Genomic DNA, 23,048 nt, shown 5'->3' with positions numbered 1-23,048 from the left:
GACTTTTCAGCTCATTTTTATGTTTTACTAAAGCATGATTTTTTTTAATGTGGCGTAAATGAACTTTCATACTGTACAAATAATCCACACCTCGTCACGTGACTACAAAGCGCGCGTTTTTCCTGTGCGTTTGCTGCGTTTTAACGAGTCGGTTCGGATGATTCATTCCAGTGAACCACGATACAGTTCTATTAAGACGTCACTGGTCACTCACACATAAAGATGAAATTTTATAATTTTATCAATAATGATGATGATTCCCAATATTGTTGCCAATTCAAATTCAACTAACCTACATAATGATCTTAAAACGGTGAATCGGATGGACTGAATCAACTAAAAGAATCACCTTTGGTTCGCGAATCTCGCGTTACCATTCCGCTAAAATAGTTGGAATGGAATTAATGGATCATAATTAATGTATGTGAGCGGATTGACTTTATTTGTACATGATCCAGCAGGAATGGGCGTGTCGGAGCAAACTTCCTAAAATAACTCGTCTGGAAAGAGTCTGTTGCAAATGGCTCCCGTTCTCCCGATAACTCGACAGATCGCTCGCGCAGGTCATCAGGAGAGCAGACGAGATCCACACGATCTCTGCATCTCTGATGCCAGCGACTGCGTGATTTTTGATCGTCACGGTGTTTGTAAAACCTTCAACAGTTTGTTTCAACACGACAAAGCAATAATCATTTTCGTGAGGGTAAGAAATCCTGTTTATGTTGGACGTGTGCAAAATCATGTCATTCTGATTCAGAGGGGAAGGACATTCAGCAGGTTGTTTTCTTTATATTATGTGATGTAACATGTTATTTTTCTCTATGTGATCATATGTATAGATTCTCAAGTTTGTGATCATGCATCTTGATTTTACATGAAGAGATTCTTTAATATGGAATACCAACTTTTTATTTATTTTTTCATTTGTTATGTGTGTGTGTGTTTAGTTATTGCTTTTATTTGGTGTTAGATATGCCTTTCTTGTCAATATTTGCACATTATACCTCAAAAAATAATAGAGGGCAAATAATATGTCTATCACATATTGTGCTTATCAAATATTCTGCAGAACTTCTTGTGTTACACATGCAAAGAATATGTGGAGGATTTGGGCAAAATACCTCGGCATATGCTGCAGGTGAGGGGATGATATTAGGAACATTCTTTCACACCATTATCCAGCATTTCTTTTTTTGTTTGTATCCATTATGTGTCAGTAATCATGTATTATTAGGTCAGAATATAGTTAGAATATAATATTGCTGAATATGTGGGAAAAGGAACATTGAATCTTTTTTGTCCTTTATCAAATGCAGGAATCGAATGTCAGATTGGTGGTGATCGGACAGTCGTCATGTTCTCATATTGAGGTAAGATGCATTGTTCATTAATGTTCAGCTGAAAATATGAAATATTTAGACTAAATAAGGGAAAAAATTCTGTTGTTGAAAATGTTTACCAGTTATATATGGGCACATAAATATGAGTGTCAAGTAGTTTTGATTCAGTGAATGATTGTGGGATATTTTGAGCAACTGCATGAATCTGGATTGGGATTACTAGTAAAAACAAGGTTGGATTTGGACAAAATGTTGCTTTATGACATGCATTTTCATTTTGTCCTGGAATTTATTTTCTTTTAATTTTTGAAAAATTGAGTGTTCATCAGAGTGATCCAAAACTTTGGGAGTTTTGTCGCACTTGAAATTGGCGTACAGACAAAAAAAATTAGACTGGATTCAAGGAGCTTTTGTGGTTGTGATAATAATAGTAACCAATCCTTCCCTCGTGGGTCAGTTTGACCCCATAAGGAATTAATGGGAAAAAATGTGGATTTTTTTTTTTTTTTTTTTTTTTTTTTCATTTGTCAAAAAAACAATACAAAGATTTTTGTAGATTTTTCTTCAAATAAAAATCAATAAGTCACAATGCAAACCACACACAGATACGAAGTAGTGGTTAGATTTTAACACAATGCAGAACAACCCCCTAAATTATGCCAAAAGATGATTTTGTAATGTCTAAATATGTACTTGAATGCATAAAGAACCAAATTGGTTTCAAATGGAACTCAGTGGAAGTTCATTTGCTCCATATAGACCAGTGTTGCCAAGTTCATGGTGTTCCTGTGAAATTGTGCTACTCTAACACTGTTGCTGTTGGTTGTTTTTCATGTCTGCGGGTTGAAGCGACTGTAAATAACATGATATTTTGCCTCTGGAATGTGAATTTTACCAGGGGAATCTCTCCAAAAACGCGTATTTTACCCCCCGGAATGCGATTTGGCTAGTTTTGAGTAGCAATTGGGAGGGTTTTGTTGTGAACACCTGGCAACCCTGATATAGAGCTATATGGCCATCTAGTGGCAATGGTCATGAAATGTCATGTTATATTTGTTTTTTTCCACAAGAGGTCGGCAGAGACAACAAATGCATGGGATATGAAGAAGTTTTTAACAGTTTTTTGCATGCACTGCAGTTATTTTGTATTTAAGTGGAAGAATGTGCTTATTTATATTAAAATTATTGATAAAATCTAATAATTTGGAGGTAAATAAAAATAACAAAAAATCTCCCAAAAAAAAAAAAAAAATGCATTAAAAAATATTATCAAAATGAAATGAAAGCTTTCTGGACAAAAAAAAAAAAAAAATGAATAAGTATAATTTTTTGGGGCTTTGGGCCAAAAGGTACACTATGTAAGTTTTGGCCCTCTAGTGGTTAAAAACAAAACTGCATACATTTTGCAGAAGAACATTGTTTCGGTCGTGCTTCGGCTCTGCGTGACTGTGCGGATGAATATAGTTCTTTCTCATAACTAAAGAAAAGAGATTATCCTACTGCTCATAAAACATTCACCAGTCTTCAGAGATATAACCAGTTTAGATGGAAAGGATCTGAAGACGTTACTGTAGCTTAAAAAAAAAATTAATTAAAACCAATTTATCAGTTTGATTCACTAGATTGAAATGCTTTCTAGCCTTGAGTACATTTTCAATTATTGTTTTAGTTTATTGTTATGAAACAAAATCATTACACCTCAAAACTGTCCATTATCCTGTGATCTCTTTATGTTGTAGGGTTTCTGCTCTCTGACAGGCTATCACCATGAAATATATGTTGATCCAGAGAGACAAATTTACAGAAAACTTGGAATGAGAAGAGGAGAGACATACATGGAGACACGTAAGAGCAGGAATGGGATTTCAGTAACATGTTTTTTTATATGACATGCCAAAAACAGAAGCCTTTTTTCCCTCATGTTATGTGCATTTTGTACATTTCTCCTGTTTTCTACCAGATGAACATGAAAAAGAGTGATTGGTTTGACTGACTTTAATCCGTAGCTATGTTTCCATCTACCTATTTTTATGCACATTTTGGCATATCGCATAAAAAACGCTGACGGAAATGCCAAGATGCGCATAAATTCTAAAAACGTGCATAAAGAATACACACAAACTACGATGGAAAGGCATTTACCTAATAAATCCCTTGATGCACCTCAGGAGACTTTGCCTCAGTAGAGGCTGTGATTGGATAACTGGACAGTGTTTTATTTGATTTTTCACATAAGTTAAATCTGCAGCTTTGAATGGAAACATCTATTTTCATCTGTATTTGCAGCTTCCAGCAGTCCACATGTGAAGTCCAGCCTGCTCGTTGGCAGTCTGAAGAGTATGTGGCGTGCCATGACCAACCCTGCTTTTGACTTCCAAGGAGATCCGTTGCAGCAAGGTGGAGCTCTTATTGTAGGCCCAGGTGACGAGTTTTCTAAATAAAGTGCCGTTATTTCTATCTTGACCAAGTCTAAACAATTTGTGTTTTATTTCACAGGTCCAGAGGTTCATTTTGCCCATTTTGACATGAATCGGTTAGACCACATGCCAATCAACTGGCTGCTTCAGATAGCAGGTCTTCAAACACTGGACTTCAGTGACTCCCACAAAATCATTCATATCTAAAATATTGACGTTATACCATGATGGAACTGCACTGTATGCTTGTAGCTGTTACACTGCTACGCTGGTCTTTATTTATTTTGAACTATAATAGCTCAATATTGTTGTATATATAAAATAGTTTTTATATTATATTTATGTTGTATAGGAACAAGCCATTCCACTGCTGGGGACTCTTGATTTTATCTCTGTCCTAAATTATTTGTTAATTCTTGAATTTCAATTAAAAAAAATTATTTTATATATATATATATATATATGCATGCATGTAAGAAAGTAAAGCTTTGTTTATACATTTATATTTTAAAAACAGTGTTTACAGAAGAGAAATTCACAGGAAAAAAAACACACATAGACAGAGTGAAGCAGCCCACATACACTGTCTTCCTCTGATGGCTTCCAGCGTCGTTTCACCCCTACTGGAGTGTCTGCTGCAGCAACCCTGGTGTCTTTTCACTCACATCTGAGTGCACATCCTCCTCATCACTCCACTTTTCTCTCAGTCTCTTCCACCAGTCAGCCCTTACCAAACACACATAATACTACATTTTAGGGTGCCCCTATCTGTATGCACGTATGTATGTATGCATTCATTCATGTATGTATGCATGCATGTATGTATGTACAGTATGTATGCATGCATGTATATATGTATGTTTGTATGTATGCATTCATGAATGTATGTATGCATGTATTTATGCACGTATGTTTGTATGTATGTATGCACGTATATGTATTTATGCATGTAGGTGTGTATGCATGCACGTAGGTATGTATGCGTGTATGTATGCACGTACGTATTTATGCATGCACGTTTGTCTGTATGCACGTATGTATATGTATTTATGTATGCACGTGTGTATGCATGTATGTATGTATGTATGCATGCATGTGTGTGTGTGTGTGTATGCATGCATGTATGTATGAATGCACATATGTATGCACGCGTGTGTGTGTGTGTGTATGTATGCATGCATGTACAGTATGTATGTATGCACGTATGTTTGTATGCACGCATGCATGTACGTATGTATGCATGCACGTATGTTTGTATGTATGCATGTATATATGCACGTATTTTTGTATGCATGTATGCACGCGCGTGTGTGTGTATGTATGCATGCATGTACAGTGTGTATGTATGCATGCATGTACAGTATGTATGTATGCCTGTATGTATGTATGCACGTATGTTTGTATGCATGCATGCATTTATGTATGCATGTATGATTGTATGTATGCATGTATGCACGCATGCATGTACGTATGTATATATGCACGTATGTTTGTATGCATGTATGTATGCATGTATATATGCACGTGTGTGTGTATGCATGCATGTATGTATGCAAATATGTATGCATGTACGTATGCGTGTATGCACGCATGTGTATGCACGCGCGTGTGTGTGTATGTATGCATGCATGTACAGTGTGTATGTATGCATGCATGTACAGTATGTATGTATGCCTGTATGTATGTATGCACGTATGTTTGTATGCATGCATGCATTTATGTATGCATGTATGATTGTATGTATGCATGTATGCACGCATGCATGTACGTATGTATATATGCACGTATGTTTGTATGCATGTATATATGCACGTGTGTGTGTGTGTGTATGCATGCATGTATGTATGCAAATATGTATGCATGTATGTATGCACGTGTGTGTGTATGCATGCATGTATGCACGTATGTTTGTATACATGTATGTATGCGTGTGTGTGTGTGTATGCATGTATGTATGTATGCACGTATGTATGCATGTATATATGCACGAGTGTGTGTGTATGCATGCATGTATGTATGCAAATATGTATGCATGTACGTATGCAAGAATGTATGCATGTATGTATGCACGTGTGTGTGTATGCATGCATGTATGCACGTATGTTTGTATGTCTGTATGCGCGTATGTATGCATGCATGTATATGTATGTGTGTGTATGTGTCCAAATTATGTTTTATCCCCAAACTCAAAAGATAAGAAATAAGATATTTAACATAAAGAAAATTAAATATGCATAAAGTATAGACTATACAATATTACCATTATGCATACATACTTGTTAACTGTCAGTGTCCCAGTTGGGTTTTTATTGCCTTTTTTCCTTATCATATATTTTAGTAATCATAAATTAGGCATCATTAGAAAGCATAAACACTCAAAACTGTTTTGAAATTGGACATTGCGTTACCATCCTACTTTAAAAACCTTTTAGTGGCTCAATTTTTGTGATATCAACTTCCAAATTTGGGACACAACTTGGTTAGACATATGGCTACTCCATTTTAGTTTAAAAACTCTTATTTTTTTTACATTACAGTTATGTGAATTAGAGGAAAATGTGCTTGAAACTTGATACTTATGTCTTCGCAGGGGTTGCAGTGAGTTTTTGTAGGGTGTCGTGATGGGTTAAAGTTCTGTCGGTGCCCGGATGTTGGGCAGCAGGATGGTGGCGCAGTGACGTCACTCGGAAGGCTTTTAGAAACTTGCCTTCCATACGTCACTTGCAGGACAACTGGCTCAAAGATACTTTGGTCTGCAGCGCATGGAGCCGTTACAAGCTGGACTATGCGAGATAAAACACTTTCATCGCACATTCCCGTTTGAAACGCATGCATAGAGCAGTATGAAGCGCAAGAGCGAGCGACGGAGCGAGTCGAGGAAAAGAGTCTGCGCTTCTCTGAGCGACCAGACGGAGTCCAAGAGCGATATTTACGTTCATATCACAGGTAAACAAACCACAGACGCTGCAAGAATGAGCTTATAAAGTAAAGCCACTATCTGGGTCATAAATTATTGTGATAAAATTCCTGTCAGGGGTTCATGTGGAGCTCAGGGTCTGTTAAATTGCGTTTCGCTGAAACATGAGATCACGTCGCAGACTTAAACTGTTGTTTATATAGAGATTAATATAATATATGTCACTCAAACATCACTATTAACAACTAATATCTGCCTCTAAACGGGCTTCTTTGTTCTGTTCGCTGAATGTAAATCACTGAAATGAGTGTAATAAATAGTGGATCAAAGCGAAAAAATATGAGATCCCATTGGCCAATCGGCGCTTCTCTCCTAGCAACGGCTTGGGCAGCGTGCCAATTAGAGTCGAATACTCCCTGCTGTTTAGTTTAAATTCTGGGGAGGGAGGGGCTTAATGTGATTGACGCGACCGTGAACCAATCAGGTGCAGGAAAACGGTTTTTAATCTGCATAAGTTATAGACTGTGCATAAATACTTACATTTTTACATTAGTCATAAAAATATGTTTTAAAACAATCCTAAAAATCAGGTTATTTTAGCCAGTCGGCGCTTTGCTGTTCTATTTAAATTCTGGAAGGAGGGGCCTAATGTGATTGACGTGTGAGCGTGCGATTGTGAACCAATCAGGTGACGGAAAAGGGTTGGCTTTTAAACTGCACTGAACTTTATTCGGACTTGAGGAGCGAGAGAAAGATCGCTCGTGCTGTGTAACGTTAATTCATTTATAGAGTTAAAACGGATATTGTTTTCATTTTTCTTGGTTTTTATTGCATAGAACAGTTAAAATTTTTACTTTCTTGTCGCGTAATTTATTATGACACATTCGATTTCTTCATAAAGTGTCGACGAAAATTTGACTGTTTTGATTGAATGTGTAAATGTCCGTTGGTTTTTAGTTTGGAGTACTAAACCGAGATTAAATAATGTACCGGAACAACCTTACTATAGAATCCTGTGATCTGTCAAACTGCATCGAGTTCATTGAAGGTGAGGCTCGTATTTCTTTGTTTTTGCTTGTAATGTTTTGTCCAAATGTCTGTGTGAATTTAGTGGGTTTGTCTGAGACTCACTTCCGGGACGCGGATTCAAATCTGTTGGACCAATAGATTCAGTCACGTGTGTTTACATTGATGGAGCGCGTGGGAATCAAACTGTTGTGAGATATTACTAACGTTATATATTTTGGTTTCCCTCATCATGTGCACTTTGTGTCTTGTGTTTTTCAGATCAGCTGTATTTTGCTCTTCTTCATCAGAAGGTGAAGAGCAGTCCTGACAGACACTGTTTCTGTATAGATGATGAGCTCTCCTATGAGAAGTAAGAAGTTAAAACAGTCAAATTGCTCATTATTAGGGACATTCTTAATACTATAAAGCCTAAAGTATCATATTTGATATGCGAAATGCCTCTTATGTGATCAAAATCATTGCACACAATCTTCTGCATGCCTTCTTTTTTAGCATTTAAAAGCCTTTTAGTATAATTGTACAAACATCCACCTTCACGTCTTTCATGATTAGGCTTTTGAGGAAGGTTTATTAATTTATCTCTTTTAAAACTACTTTGATCATCAAACTAAGCATTTAAAGGATTAGTTCACTTCAGAATTCAAATTTCCTGATATTTACTCACCTCCATGTCATCCAACATGTTCATGTATTTCTTTCTTAAAGGGTTAGTTCACCCAAAAATGAAAATTCTGTCATTAATTACTCACCCTCATGTCGTTCCACACCCGTAAGACCTTCGTTAATCTTCGGAACGCAAATTAAGATATTTTTGATGAAATCCGACGGCTCATTGAGGCCTGCATAGCCAGCAATGACATTTCCTCTCTCAAGATCCATTAATGTACTAAAAACATATTTAAATCAGTTCATGTGAGTACAGTGGTTCAATATTAATATTATAAAGCGAAAAGAATATTTTTAGTGCGCCAAAATAACGACTTGTATAGTGATGGCCGATTTCAAAACACTGCTTCATGAAGCTTCGGAGCGTTATGAATCTTTTGTGTCGAATCATGATTCGGATCGCGTGTCAGACTGCTGAAATCACGTGACTTTGGTGCTCCGAACCGCTGATTCATAACGCTCCGAAGCTTCATGAAGCAGTGTTTTGAAATCGGCCATCACTATTTAAGTCGTTATTTTGTTTTTTTGGCGCACCTAAAATATTCTCGTCGCTTTATAATATTAATATTGAACCACTGTACTCACATGAACTGATTTAAATATGTTTTTAGTACATTAATGGATCTTGAGAGAGGAAATGTCATTGCTGGCTATGCAGGCCTCACTGAGCCATCGGATTTCATCAAAAATATCTTAATTTGTGTTCAGAAGATTAACGAAGGTCTTACGGGTGTGGAACGGCATGAGGGTGAGTAATTAATGACAGAATTTTCATTTTTGGGTGAACTAACCCTTTAAGTCGAAAAAGAAATGATGGTTTTTGAGGAAAACATTCCAGGATTTTTCTCCATATAGTGGACTTCACTGGGGTTCAACGGGTTGAAGGTCCAAATGTCAGTTTCAGTGCAGCTTCAAAGAGCTCTACATGATCCCAGACGAGGAATGAGAGTCTTATCTAGAGAAACCATCAGCCATTTTCTAAAAAAACAATAAAAATTAAATACTTTTTAACCACAAATGCTCGTCTTGCACTGCTCTGTGATGCTCCACGCATTACCTAATCATGTTGGAAAGGTCACGTGATGTAGGTGGAAGTGTGAAGCTGCACTGAAACTGACATTTGGACCTTCAACCCGTTGAACCCCAGTGAAGTCCACTATATGGAGAAAAATCCTGGAATGTTTTCCTCAAAAACCTTCATTTCTTTTCCACTGAAGAAAGAAAGACATGGACATCTTGGATGACATAGGGGTGAGTAAACTATCAGGGAATTTTAATTCTGTAATAAAAGATCCCATAACCCAATGGCAAAAAGAATATTTTTGATGAGTTTCTCCTCAGAATAGCCTGTAAAGTTTCTATGGTTTCCCGTGCACCTTTATCATTGACCTCTTTGATTTTTTATATTTGAACAGCTTCTATGCGGACTTTGGCCCGCTCAATCTGGCCATGTTTTATCGCTTCTGTTGCAAACTCAACAAGAAGCTGAAGGTAATGACGCTTCATTCAAAGTGGAACATTGCACTGTTCTTCTAAATAAAGTTTAGCATGCAATGTTTTATGAGTTTTTACATTTGTGCTTTTCTAATCCAACAGTCTTGTGTTCATGCAAAGAAGAAAATTGTGTTTTATACCTGTGGTGACAGAAAGAAACAAGCCAATGCTGCGTATTTGATCGGCTCTTATGCTGTAAGTTTCCCAGTCCAACTGTTTAACTGTTAAGGAAGTGAAACTTAATGAAGTGCTCAAACATGTAAACTATGCTTATAGTTCTTCCAGATATTTGGATGTTATCACTATTGTTTGCCCTCTTTTGTAGGTAATGCATCTACAGAAAACACCAGAAGAAGCATACAGTCTTCTTGTCTCTCAAAATGCATCGTATCTTCCTTTTAGGTAATAATTGAAATGTATCCCCTTTTATTATTCAAGAAATGCATATTATGAGGTATCAAGTTTTCCTTGCATGTGAACCTGACCTAATTTTTCCGTTATATTCAACAGAGATGCGTCTTTTGGAACTTGCATGTACAATCTGAATATACTTGACTGTCTACGGGCCGTTCACAAGGTAATCCAGATCCTGAAGATTCATCAGACACGTCCACTATTCCTACTGATTGCATGTTTTGTGTTTCAGGCTCTGCAGTTCGGCTGGCTGGATTTCTCGCAGTTTAATGTGGAGGAATATGAGCATTATGAGGTGAGATTCTGCTGATATAAAAGAGTAAAGAGTTTAATCTCACGCTTCAGATCTGATGCGTCTTTAAAGGGAAGTTGCGCTTGTCTTTTCTTCTCTATTGTGGCGTATATCCGAGTGAAACTGCTTTGCAAACAAGAACAAATGTAGCTTGATTTTGTCTGTGGGGAATTGATTGGATGGTTGTGGTTTGCTATTGGTGGATCTCATGTGAGTGACAGGTTGCCCCGCCCTCATCATCATAGAAGAGATGCTGAAAGAGGGAGGGGAAGTTATTCTGATTCAAGAATTGTTCATTTTGATTTCAAGGTGACTTTAATGTTTGTTTGTTTTCCAGCGGGCAGAAAATGGAGATTTTAACTGGATCATTCCAGGGAAGTTTTTGGCTTTCAGCGGTCCTCATCCGAAGAGCAAAATTGAGAACGGTGTGTATGGATTTGCTTGTTCACCAGTGCTTTGACTCTAGTCTGTTTGAGTAATATGTGTAAATCTGGTCACGCTGTACATATTTAGTTCTTTTTTTTCCCATCAGGATACCCTCTTCATGCCCCTGAAGCGTATTTCCCCTACTTCAGGAAGCACAACATCACCACCATCATCCGGCTCAACAAGAAAATGTACGACGCCAAGCGTTTCACAGACATGGGCTTCAAGCACCATGACCTGTTCTTTGTAGATGGTAGTACGCCCAACGACACCATCGTCACCAAGTTCCTGAACATCTGCGAGAATGCTGACGGAGCCATCGCGGTCCACTGTAAAGGTTCGGCACTAAATGCTTATTTTATGGCAAGCTTCTGCTTGTTCATCTTTCCCAATTTCAGTTCTTCTCTATATCAGTGTCACTGTTTTCTTCCGGCAACGAACACGTCACAGTATTCCTAATTTAAATAATCAATGTGCAGAATAAAGGGGCAGGGGCCTGGTTGAGTTAGTTAGTAGTGTGTTGAAACTGGTGGTTATGGTAAGGGGCGGGACATTTCCCAAACACCAATCACAACACACTGCTCCAGCCGACCAATCAGAGCACACTGTGCTTTTCAGAAGGAGGGGCTTCATAGAGACAGGAACTAAACAGAGCGTTACTGACAGACTGGGAAGAGAGGAGCTGCAACAATGGAGAATATGAGGAAAATAATCAACATTAAAGCAGGAAAACCTGTTCTAGTAGATCCTAAAACAAAATTAAGACTTTGAGAAAGACATCACATCCTGAATAATGTAGTTGTTTATTGATTTAACTTTGTATGTTTACACAACTGGATGTTATCAGCATTTGTACGTGTGAAAATGCGTCATTGAGAAAATTCCTGGGAAGCTCCAGGTTCAGTTTTCAATGTCATGAAGTAGAGACGTTAAGAGGCATTACAACTGTGTTTCAGCTGGTCTGGGCCGAACAGGGACTCTGATTGGCTGTTACATGATGAAACACTTCAGACTGACTGCAGCTGAAGCCATCGCATGGATCAGGATCTGCAGACCCGGCTCAGTCATCGGACCTCAACAGAACTTTGTTGAAGAGTGGGTGATCGGTTTTAGACTTCTGCAAACACTTTAATCCACAGCAATCTATGTACATACTGTTCAAAAGTTTGGAGTAATTAAGATTAATGCTCACCAAGGCTGTATTTATTTAATTAAAAATACAGTAAAAACAGCAAAATTGTGAAATATTATTACAATTTAAAATAGCTGATTTTTATATTTGAAACAAATTCTAATGTAATTTATTCCTGTGATCAAAGCTGAATTTTCAGCATCATTACTCCAGTCTTCAGTGTCACATGATCCTTCAGAAATCATTCTGATATGATGATTTGCTGCTCATGAAACATTTATGATTATTATCAATGTTGAAAACAGTTCATATTTTTGTGGAAACTGTGATGCACTACCATTCAAAGGTTTGGGGTAAGTAAAATTATTAAATAATAAAAAATATTATATTTTGAATTAACAAGTCTGCATTAATCTGATCAAAAGTGACAGTAAAGACATTTATAATGTTACAAAAGATTCTATTTCAAATAAATGCTGTTCTTTTGAACTTTCTATTCATCAAAGAATCCTGAAGAATAAAATGTATCACAGTTTCCATAAAAATATTAACTGTTTTCAACATTGATAATAATCAGAAATGTTTCTTGATCATCAAATCAGCATATTAGAATGATTTCTGAAGGATCATGTGACACTGAAGACTACTGAAAATTCAGCTTTGATCACAGGAATAAATTACAGTTTACTATATATTTACATAGAAAACAGTTATTTTACATTGTAAAAATATTTCACTGGTTTTACTGTATTTTTGATCAAATAAGTGCAGCCTTGGTGAGCAGGAAACTTTTCAAACACACTAAAAATCTTAATTATTCCAAACTTTTGACCAGTAGTGTATGTACCAATGTGTGTTTTTCAGTGGACCTAATACTAATTGATACTTTTCTCAATCTAACAGCAAACAGACGAATCTGTGGGCAGAGGGTGATCTGTACCGCCAAAAAATAAATGAGCAGGAAAATGGCTCAAGTAAAATGGCAGTGGCTGGAATCCTGTCCGGAGTAGAAGATATTTCCATCAATGGTACAAACAAGAACATATCACAGAGGAAAACGGCCACTGAATCGGTGAGTAACTCCTAACCAGCACTAACAATTCAGTTTATGTGTGCGGACTGACAAGTTTAGTCCACTTTGCTGCTCTTTATGGCCAATAATTGCACCATTAGACAGGAAAAGATCATCTGACTAACACGAAGAACAAACTCATTTAGTGCCGTCGCTCGAGGGATTGTTAACCAGGTTGTGTTTTTCATCCTTTAGCACACTGAGGAAGAGGAAGAGGAGTGTGGCGGTCTCACGCAAGGCGACAAACTACGAGCTCTGAAGAGTAAGAGGCAGTCCAGAGCGTCCACTGGTTCAATATCGTAAGTTCTTCTCCGTTATCACTCTCCTGTCCATCCATATACATGTAGCCATCAAGGCCTGACGGTACGTGTCCACTGGCGCAGATGAAATCTGCTCGATATGGTCATCCTCAGTGCAGTCTTTGATTGCTTTCAGTGCACAGTTAATAAAGTCATCGTGTTTATGATTTTAGAAAATGCTAACTTTATTTCAAATTGAAAAAATACAGTAATTTATTAGGGTTTTGTGCTACAAAGCTACAATGAATGCAAGCAAATGGCATTTGAAATCTGAATAAGAGGTGACGCGTAACAATATAACCCTGTAAAGTATATATAAATATATAAATTGTTAAAAGATGGCGATATTATTCCTAAATGACAATGATCTGCCTGTGTCTATTGAACCTTTGACAAACATTCATATCTGCCGTTGAGCCAGAGAGAGCAGTTGACATGTTTAGATATGAAACAGCTTCACAAACAGTCTTTTCAGCCACACAATATCATTAATTCTGTGTTACAGTAATTCAGATTAATCACAGAAGTACTGGGATAAATATAGTTCGGATATAAATGGGTCACTGACGAATAAGGTTTTTAAAAGTGTAAAAAAAAAACGTAATGGAGATAAAATTAATTTTAAAGTTTTATTAAGTGTTATTAATTAGATTATGTGGTTTTTAGAATCAATTAACACTGCTTTTCTTTTTTTTTTCCTTTTTTACAAGATGGACAAAATTTGTCACCAAAAAAGTCATTCGGTTTAACCAAAATTTCAGTTTTACCAAATGACACTTTTTGGTTATACCGAATGACGATATTTTCAAACAATGCTAACAGGCTGATATCTAGCTAGCTAGCAAAAGGACAATCAAACATTTTATATTTAGTACAAGTTTTTAAAATATTCCAACATTTTCCATGTTTTATAGCGGTTGTACCGAATGACCTGATGTTTCAGGACATGCGTACGAATAAGTGAAAACATGAATTTATCAAATAGTTAAAAGAGAGTTAGTTACTTTGCTTCACGACCTTGTATTCGTTTGCAGGTGTCTGAATGATGTCACATCCTGTCACATGATATTGACCGGATGACTTGATCCAAAATGGTCCCTTTATATTGGTTACTCCGAATGACATCAATGAAATTCATTTTTCCGAACATTCTTTCTCATAACAAAGCAACGACTTCTACACATAATTTTAACACCATTTTGCACTATGTTGATATATGATGTTATAAAATCATGCCAGAATAAAAAATATATACATTTATTACATTTTAAGATATTTTAATCACAAATTAATGGTTGGACGGTTAAACCAAATGACCTTTTGACACTTTAAAATCCCTTTATATGTAGCAAAATATAATTAAAACCTTTTGGATTCAATAAAAGAGATCTAGTTGTACTACCTTACATACTTTAGATGTCATATCTTTGTTTTTTTTATTATTATTAAGGCCTTTGGACAAAAAAATGACCCGACCCAAACACTGATGTCTACAGTAGTGATCAAAATGAAGCAAATCGCCTTTTGAAAGTAACTTGACGCTTCAAATAACGATTGTATCAGTTACATCGATACACCAGTAGGTGGCGACAAGTGATTGTAAAAATGTATTTGTCATTGAATCATTCAAGAGATTCGTTCAAAAACACTGATTCATCCAGTCATGAAACAAGTGAAGTATTTATGAGTGAGTCATTGAATCATTCATTCATATATATATTTTTTTTTAAATAATTCAAATTAAACATTTGCATGTGTTTTTTATAACATTTAATACGTCAGGCTTTAATGCTCATATAGTATGATATAATAAGAATCCACCAGCGCGAACTGAAATGGGCGTCACAACCTTAAGTTTAATTAAGGAATGAACACAGCACACCAGTGGACGTGTACCGTAGTGTAGCGCGTTAGACACCCATCGAGTCGATTCCCCCACCGGACACTCTGCACAAGTAGTGGTTTTCTGTTGATGATGGATGATTAAGTGTGTGTGTGCATGACATACATAGACTAACTGCATGCTTTAGAGTTAAAAACATCAGTCTTCCTGTTAATGATTGAGCTGGCGAGACGAGAGACACTCCAAAAGCCTTTTATCACACAGCAGGCGAGTGGTAGTAAAGTGCTGCAGCGCTCTGGGCTCGCTGTGGCCCGACTGTTGTGTGCCGTTGAAATGGTAGCAGAATGACGCTCAGGTAAGTCCTGGTCAGCCTGTGACATCATCGCCCAGCATAATGAACGCGTGGCTGCCGCAGGTCTTCATTTCATCTCGTGCCTTTGTTTTGAGCATTTAGACTTCTGCTTCCACGTTCACCAAGAGCCAAAGCCACCGTTCTCCAGCAGACTCTTTTTGGAAAGTGTGTTAACAAGTCTCAAATCCAGCATACCGGACGAGATTATTCCAGCTTCACAAACCTTTCTCGTAACATTTTCCGTACTTTTTATGTAACAAACAAGCATTTTAGATCTGGCTTTGCATGATGATGTTTGATGATGTATGTGCTTGATTTGTCATGCATGAAGTGTGTGAACTGCTTTGTCTTGTTGTAACACACTGTGGCCAGTTTGCTTTGATCGTCTTTTTCATTTGCACTGTAACCTGGATCTGATCTCAGACCGATACTGACACTGATTGAGTTTGATTTACAATTGGAAACCCATTTCCATCTAAATTTTATTTGTAGGCTTATGTTTTGTAATATTAAAGTGTCTATAAAGATCATTTACTCCATTTTACATTGATAAAGCACAGAACCATGATCAAAAAAACCTGAAAAAGTTCCTCAAGTGCCCCTATTATGTTTTTGTGGGATATTTCCTGTCATGTAGTGTGTAATAGAGCTGTACATTTTCAAAGATCAAAGTGCAGATAAATAGAGTTTTTGTCTCCCAAAAGAATCGATTCTGAATTCCAGTCTCACTTCCTGCTGAACCTACGTAGATTTCTAACTAATTTGCATAATTTGCAACACGAGTTTGGTTCGTGTTGTTCATGTCGAGAAGACGCTGTTATCTGCTGCCAAAGCAAATCCACTTTGATGAGATTGATACGGTAAAACCGACGCCATCGTTACTGTTCGTATCACTGTGAATCAAGAGCTAAGATTCAGATATGATAATGAGTGTTGGGTTTCTGACCAATCAGAGCAGAGCAGCTCTCAGAAAGGCAGGGTTTAGAGAGACCGAATCTTTGAACGAACCATTTCAGACACTGAGAAAAGAGCTGATGCTGCAGTGGATAACTTAGTGTTTTTGACCTTGGATGAATGTGAACCTGTTGTAGGAGACCTAAAACAAAATTAGGAACCTTTAATAACATAATAGGGGCACATTAAATCAGTGTGAATGTGGTTTTGCACGCACTACAGATCCATCCAGTGTGCAGTGATGGGAAAAGACGTCTGTCTTCTGTTCCTTCCTTGTTTTTGTTGTTCTGAATTTCGCCCCTGTGTCTAGATGGCCGCTAGCTATGCTGCTGTCTGCACTCTGTAGCGTTGTCTTCTGCTGGATGTTGTTTGGCTTCCCTTCCATCCATTACTGTATAGACGGGGTGGGATTGTAAATGATTTCTCCCGTCACTCTCTTAGCCCTTCTCTGGACTGGAACGCTGTAAGTGTCTCGACGGATCATCCTTTATAAATATCACAGGCTTCCTGACAACTGTGGCGTCAGTCTGAGATACAGCAGCGTTTTATTCGTTTGTGAGCGTTTTGGTTTGATTTTAGGGAAGATAAGCTCTATTCTTTGCATTTGTAGCTTAATGTTGATTATCATCAAGAATAATTCACTGATAATTTTTGAATAAAATAAAATCTGATTTCAAGTAAAGACCTTGCAATGCAAGTAAATGTGTATGGAAGCCCCTTTCCACCACCAAGTCGAAATTTACATACTAAGCCGAAATTTTGACATTCTAAGCTAAAATTGACTTAAAAATTCCGAATTGATATACTAAGTCGAAATTATGACTTTAAAAAGTTGAAATTGACTTAATTAAAAAAATTGACATACTAAGTCAAACCGGACTTGGATTGTCATCATTTCGACTTATGTCACTTTCGACTTTATGCTAAAATTGACTTGAGTCGAAATTGACATACTAAGTCGAAATAATGACTTAAAGTCAAAATTGACTTAATTAAAAAAAAAATTGACACACTAAGCCAAAATTATGACTTGGGTCGAATTATGAGTATCTCAATTTCGACTCAGTGTATGTCATAATTTTGATGTTTTTTTTTATCTCATAATTATGACTTTTTATCTCAAGTCATAATTTCAACTTAGTACAAGTCATAATTATGAGATAAAAAGTCAAAATTAAGGCTTAAGTTCAAAATTACGAAATAAAAAATCTAAATTACAGCATAAGTTGAAATTGACATACTAAGCCAAAATACAAAAAAATTGACGTACTTAGCCAAAATTGACTTAAGTCGAAATTGACATACTAAGTTGAAATAATGACTTAAAGTCAAAATTGACTTAATTAAAAAAAAAAAAAAAAAAATTGACACACTAAGCCAAAATTATGGCTTGGGTCGAATTATGAGTATCTCAATTTCGACTTAGTGTATGTCATAATTTTGATGTCTTTTTATCTCATAATTGGGTTTTTTTTTTTTTTTTTTTTTTTTTCATCTCATAATTATGACTTAAGTCATGATTTCAACTTAGTATAAGTAATAATTATGAGATAAGTCAAAATTTAAGACTTAAGTTGAAATTATGAAATAAACATCTAAATTATGGCATAAGTTGAAATTATGACTTAAGAGATAAAAAGTCATAATTATGAGATAAAAAGACGTCAAAATTATGACATACACTAAGTTGAAATTGAGATACTCATAATTTCGAACAAAGTCATAATTTTGGCTTAGTGTGTCAATTTTAGCATAAAATCGAAGTCTAAATTATGACACGTCAAAATTGACAAGTTTATGATGTCATAATTTCGACTTGTCATTTCATAATTATAACATTAATTTTTGTTTTGTGTATTAATTAGAATTTTTTTTTTTTTTTCCCGTTTTAGTTATTTAGTACATCAAGTTAAACTAAATGAGAGATGTTGCCTTTGCAGCTAGCTGAAATAAACGTTAACTGCACAAAATCTTGACTTATTTTATTTCAAGTAAGGAAAATGTAAATTTGTAACTATAATAACCCTAGAACTTACTGGGCTTACCCGCTTCACATGGTCACTACAGGTGTTTAGATGTACATTTACACAACCAGGTTAGTGAGTGACTACCACTTCAGTCTTTTAAGATGTGTGATGTTTGATTTTTGTGGCTGTACTTTTGAAACTTCAACTTCACTGCAGGAATATTATTGTGCTCTTAAAATTAGATTCATCTCATGCTTCAGTTTGGTGTGTTGAGTTTTACCAGGGTAAACATGATATTTAAACAGTCTTTGGTGACTGAACCAGCTGAATTTTGCTTAAACACTTATGAATATGTCATAAATGTAATGCACTGATCTTTATATTTTTTTCCACTAACTTTTTTCCAACATTAATTCTGCATGTTGAGCTGCTGATGTGATCCGTTCAGTTCTGAGTCAATATGCTTCAGGAGTCCATTAATTGTCCTTTAATTATCTTTATCTGCCCGTACTTTATAACACTGCACAGTGCATAATTTAATAATTAAATCTGAAACATAACACATCACACATTATGTAACTGGATTGTTTTTGACGTATGTACATGTGTTTTGTGTCATCTTTAACTAAAGTCTTAGTTTTTCTCCTTCCTTTTAAAGCCCCAAAAGCCCCAAAACAATGAATTTCCATAAAGCTGCTTTGAAACAATGTTTTGTGGAACACATGAATGGCCAAATCCACAGAAATGATGTTTTTTGCTCTCAATACTTCGCTGAATGACCATACAGATGCACGTTGTATGATTTGGCGACGCTCTGTCTGCATCGCGGCTGTAGAGAACACAGCGCCACTAATGCATCAGATCTTCCTCCTGTTTTACTGCTTTTACAGATTTGTCACACTGAAAATTTCTTTTTTCTTTACTTGCAGGTTGGAAGAAAATACAATGCACACCAAATCAACATCAAAGTCTTTAAGGTAACTTTTCTTATTTATTTGAATAAGATTGTGTACTACAGCCTTGTTAAAAGAATTTAAATACAGTAAATGGTACTTTTGCCAAATCTGTTTAAAGTGGGGTGACATTAAATCTAAATCTTTTTTAATATTTAATTAATTATTTAGAGCTTTGGTTAGGAATGCACTGATATAAAAACTTTGTCTGATAGCGATAACCGATAATTCTTTATATTTAAAGGCCGATAACCGATATATTGGCTGATAAATAAAAATCCAAATTTTTAGATAATTTTTGAGAGCCTGATTACAAAAACAAAAGTGTCCCAAACACACAATTATGATGTTCTCATAATATTATGTAGCTTATATGACAGACTTGTGCTGCACATAATTGTACTTTTACTTTATTTTTTCTTTTCGAAGTGATTTCAATCATATTTCAAACAATTCAAAACCATCATGGTGAACAGTGTGAATCTGAAGTGTCTCAGCTGGAGGAAATAATCCATTATTTATCGGCTTTAATATATCGGCCACATTTTCTTATCAGGGCCGATAACATTAAAAATGAACATATATCGGCCGATACCGATATGGTGGCCGATATATTGTGCATCCCTAGCAATTGTATTAAATTACTTACGACAAAAAAATATATATATATAATATAATATAATAAAATAAAATATAATTTTTTTTTTAAGTATTTTATTTTTATTTTGTTTTAATTTTAAAATGATTTTTTTTTTTTTTTTTTTTTTTTTTTAAGAGCATGGTATTTGATTGCTAACATATTTTTTTTTAAGCAAGTTTATTTTGTTTTTATTTTTAAATTATTTAAAATTTACATTTTTAATATTTAATTAATTATAGAATTGGTGTTCGCTTGCTGCCAAATAAAATGTTTTTGATTTTAAAATTTACTGTGCACATCTGTCAAATAATCTGTAAACTATCTTTCATGTAGCTCAGATAAAAGGAAAAGAACTCGGGCATCACTTGGATCCAACAGAGCCAGCAGGTGGGTCTTTCACTGAGGTTTTTAGGCATTTTTTGCATTAAAATCACTAAAGCAACTTGAGCAAGCTCTGGTGTGACATTCACGTTTTCCTTTCACAGCCCTTTACATTCAAGGCTCGCTAAATCTTTAGGCAGCTTGCACGTAATGGCCTGTGAAACGGATGGTGTGTTCTCTGATGTTAGCGCTGCCTCTATGGCCAACAATAATTTCATCAAGCAGTCGAACTTAAAGCACTTAAAGCCACACGCAGCCCAGAGGACTTACTCTGCCATTTCCATGCACCGCAGTCTGAGTTCCCTCAGCTCAGTAAGTCTATAGCGGCCCGTGTAACCGGGGCTCGTAAACGCTCTTCCTTACGGCCGCCCGTCCCGTCTCCAGCTTTCCTGCATGACTTTGACCGACTGAGCGGGCGTCTCTCATCTTTGCTTGCACGCTGTCCTCTGCTGCTCATGGATGACTGTACCATAATTTAGTTTAAATGACTTTTCCAAAATCAGTGGCTTGGCAGTAAGCATCAGTCTGACCCTGTTTACACCTGGTTGTATTGCGCGTCTCAAATCAGATTTATCTGTGAATATATTTGGGCTTTTAAAGTTTTAAACTGTAGTTTCAGCTCAGTTTTTAGAGGTTTGGAAGTTTTTATGCTGCATTTATTTGATCAAAAATACAGTAAAAAATGTTTTCTATGTGAGTATATGTTAAAAATGTAATTTATATCCAGTGATCAAAGCTGAATTTTCAGCATCATTACTCCAGTCTTCAGTGTCACATGATCCTTCAGAAATCATTCTAATATGATGATTTGCTGCTCAAGAAACATTTATGATTATTATCAATGTTAAAAACGGTTCATATTTTAGTTCGTTTGCGATTGGATCACCTGAGACGTGTTAATGCCAGCTGTAAACGGGCCTCTGAAACATTAAACATTCGTCTTTCTTGTTAGCTTTAACGGGTTTTTATCTTTTCACTGCCTTTGCAACCTTACCTGTAATAGACGATCTCTGTCCAGAAGAAGGAAAGTTCTTCACGCAATGCCATCGGTGCGCTTTCAGAGACCATGGTATCAGATTTCCTTCGTTTCTTCTTCTTTAGCTTCCTTCTGCTTTTTAATAATAGAGCGTTCCTCAGCATTCAGAGCATGCTGCATGTGTGCTCGACATTTTGCACATGTTGGTTTGGTGTTTAAAGAATCTCTTGTTTTCACAGTAACTCCATCTCCAAAGCTCGAGCTCCTCTCCTCCGCTGAAAACGGCCGCGGATCCAGGAAAGACCGACGTCACAGAGACTGCACTGATGTTATTACTCTAGTTTTACTTCTTTATGGGTTTGTCTAAGTGATGATCTATCAACAGTATTCAACAAGGAAATTGAAAAAATCAGCATTTTTATTTTATAAAGAGTTTTTTTTTAAATCAGAGAGAGCTTTAAGCATCTGTGAAGATAAACTTTTTATGCCATTGTAAATATCATGTGTCAGAAGCTGCCATTATGCATTGCTAAACGTGTAATATTGTTTTTTTAATACTGTATCTCATACTTGCAGTGCTCTAGAGACTGTAAATGAATCATACTGTGCTAATCATGACTGAAAGCTGTATATAAGCTGAGATTTGATAGTTTTTTTTTTTTTACTGTAAATACTGCATACCTTTTTATTTTGATGACCAAATTTAAATCATGGTAATTTCACGTGTATATATATATATATATATATATATATAATAAGAAAGGATTTGAGTCATAGCCCTTTCAATAAATCCTTTCTGCAGTTGCATTGTGGTTAATTAATGAACATCATTATATATTTCTGAGTGCTTACTTTCAGTATTGCCAAGTCCGTGGTTTCCCCATGGAATTGGGCTACTTTAACAATGTTGCCGTGGGTTTTTTTTTTTTTTTTTTTAATGTCTGTTTGTTGAAGCGACCCCACATAACATAATATTTAGTCCCTGGAATATGAATGTTATCAGGGGAACCCTGCCAAAAACACGGATTTTACCCCCCAGAACGCGATTTTTACACCCCCCTTAAACGCAATTTGGCTAGTTTTGAAAACCCTGCTTATTTTAGATATCCATAATCTGGGTTTAATCAGATTTTTAAGGTCTTGCTTTTGAACCCAATCATTTCTATAGTAAATATAAATGCTCTTTATTGTGACTGCAATCACTAAAATGATGTTTAAAAATCATTGCTTAGCAGACAAGAACAAATGTAAACCATTGAAATTCAAGAGGGATGCTTGTTTATACTGTCGTTTAAAAATAACTGCAATGCATTTTGATGCTAAAGTGGTAATCAATGTAAACACTTTAGTTTACAGAGAATTTAAGCATTCATATCTCCAGAAAATAACTTTAAGTGTGATTCTATTAAAAAATAACACATACAAACATATTCTTTGACGGCTTTATCGTTTATTCCCTTAAAGGGATAGTTCACCCAAAAAAA

At 36.0% G+C, this 23,048-nt stretch overlaps 2 protein-coding genes across 10 annotated transcripts; both read left to right on the top strand.

The window, feature by feature from the left end:
* Positions 1-350: 350 nt before the first annotated feature.
* Positions 351-6,478, top strand: prxl2c (peroxiredoxin like 2C). 3 transcript variants are annotated; one of them, XM_051902666.1, is made up of 7 exons: positions 351-703; positions 1,070-1,138; positions 1,317-1,370; positions 3,080-3,185; positions 3,627-3,761; positions 3,837-3,914; positions 6,348-6,478. In XM_051902666.1, exons 1-7 carry the CDS (start codon positions 521-523, stop codon positions 6,377-6,379), a joined length of 657 nt encoding a protein of 218 aa, XP_051758626.1. In that variant the 5' UTR covers positions 351-520; the 3' UTR covers positions 6,380-6,478. The 3 variants fall into 3 exon arrangements, with proteins under 3 accessions (XP_051758626.1, XP_051758627.1, XP_051758625.1); XM_051902665.1 differs by lacking the exon at positions 6,348-6,478 and having other exon boundaries at positions 358-703; positions 3,837-4,206; XM_051902667.1 differs by lacking the exons at positions 1,070-1,138; positions 6,348-6,478 and having other exon boundaries at positions 353-703; positions 3,837-4,206.
* On the top strand, positions 6,460-22,994 carry cdc14b (cell division cycle 14B). Of its 7 annotated transcripts, none has more exons than XM_051902656.1 (17): positions 6,460-6,703; positions 7,962-8,052; positions 9,785-9,860; positions 9,966-10,058; positions 10,189-10,265; positions 10,374-10,440; positions 10,510-10,572; positions 10,907-10,994; positions 11,102-11,332; positions 11,952-12,090; positions 13,031-13,199; positions 13,395-13,498; positions 19,544-19,591; positions 20,541-20,594; positions 20,693-20,900; positions 21,592-21,657; positions 21,804-22,994. In XM_051902656.1, the coding sequence occupies exons 1-17, from the start codon at positions 6,601-6,603 to the stop codon at positions 21,804-21,806; spliced, it is 1,680 nt and encodes a 559-aa protein (XP_051758616.1). In that variant the 5' UTR covers positions 6,460-6,600; the 3' UTR covers positions 21,807-22,994. The 7 variants fall into 7 exon arrangements, 5 of the variants coding, with proteins under 5 accessions (XP_051758616.1, XP_051758619.1, XP_051758618.1 ...); XM_051902657.1 differs by lacking the exon at positions 6,460-6,703 and adding an exon at positions 7,398-7,722; XR_007931235.1 differs by lacking the exons at positions 20,693-20,900; positions 21,592-21,657 and adding an exon at positions 16,958-17,110 and having other exon boundaries at positions 21,804-21,818.
* The last annotated feature ends 54 nt before the right edge of the window (positions 22,995-23,048 follow it).

The sequence above is a fragment of the Ctenopharyngodon idella genome, chromosome 8 (genome assembly GCF_019924925.1).
Source record: "Ctenopharyngodon idella isolate HZGC_01 chromosome 8, HZGC01, whole genome shotgun sequence".
Lineage (NCBI taxonomy): Eukaryota > Metazoa > Chordata > Actinopteri > Cypriniformes > Xenocyprididae > Ctenopharyngodon > Ctenopharyngodon idella.
The sequence above is the reverse complement of the archived record's forward strand: the minus strand, read 5'-3'. Positions and strand labels throughout refer to the sequence as shown.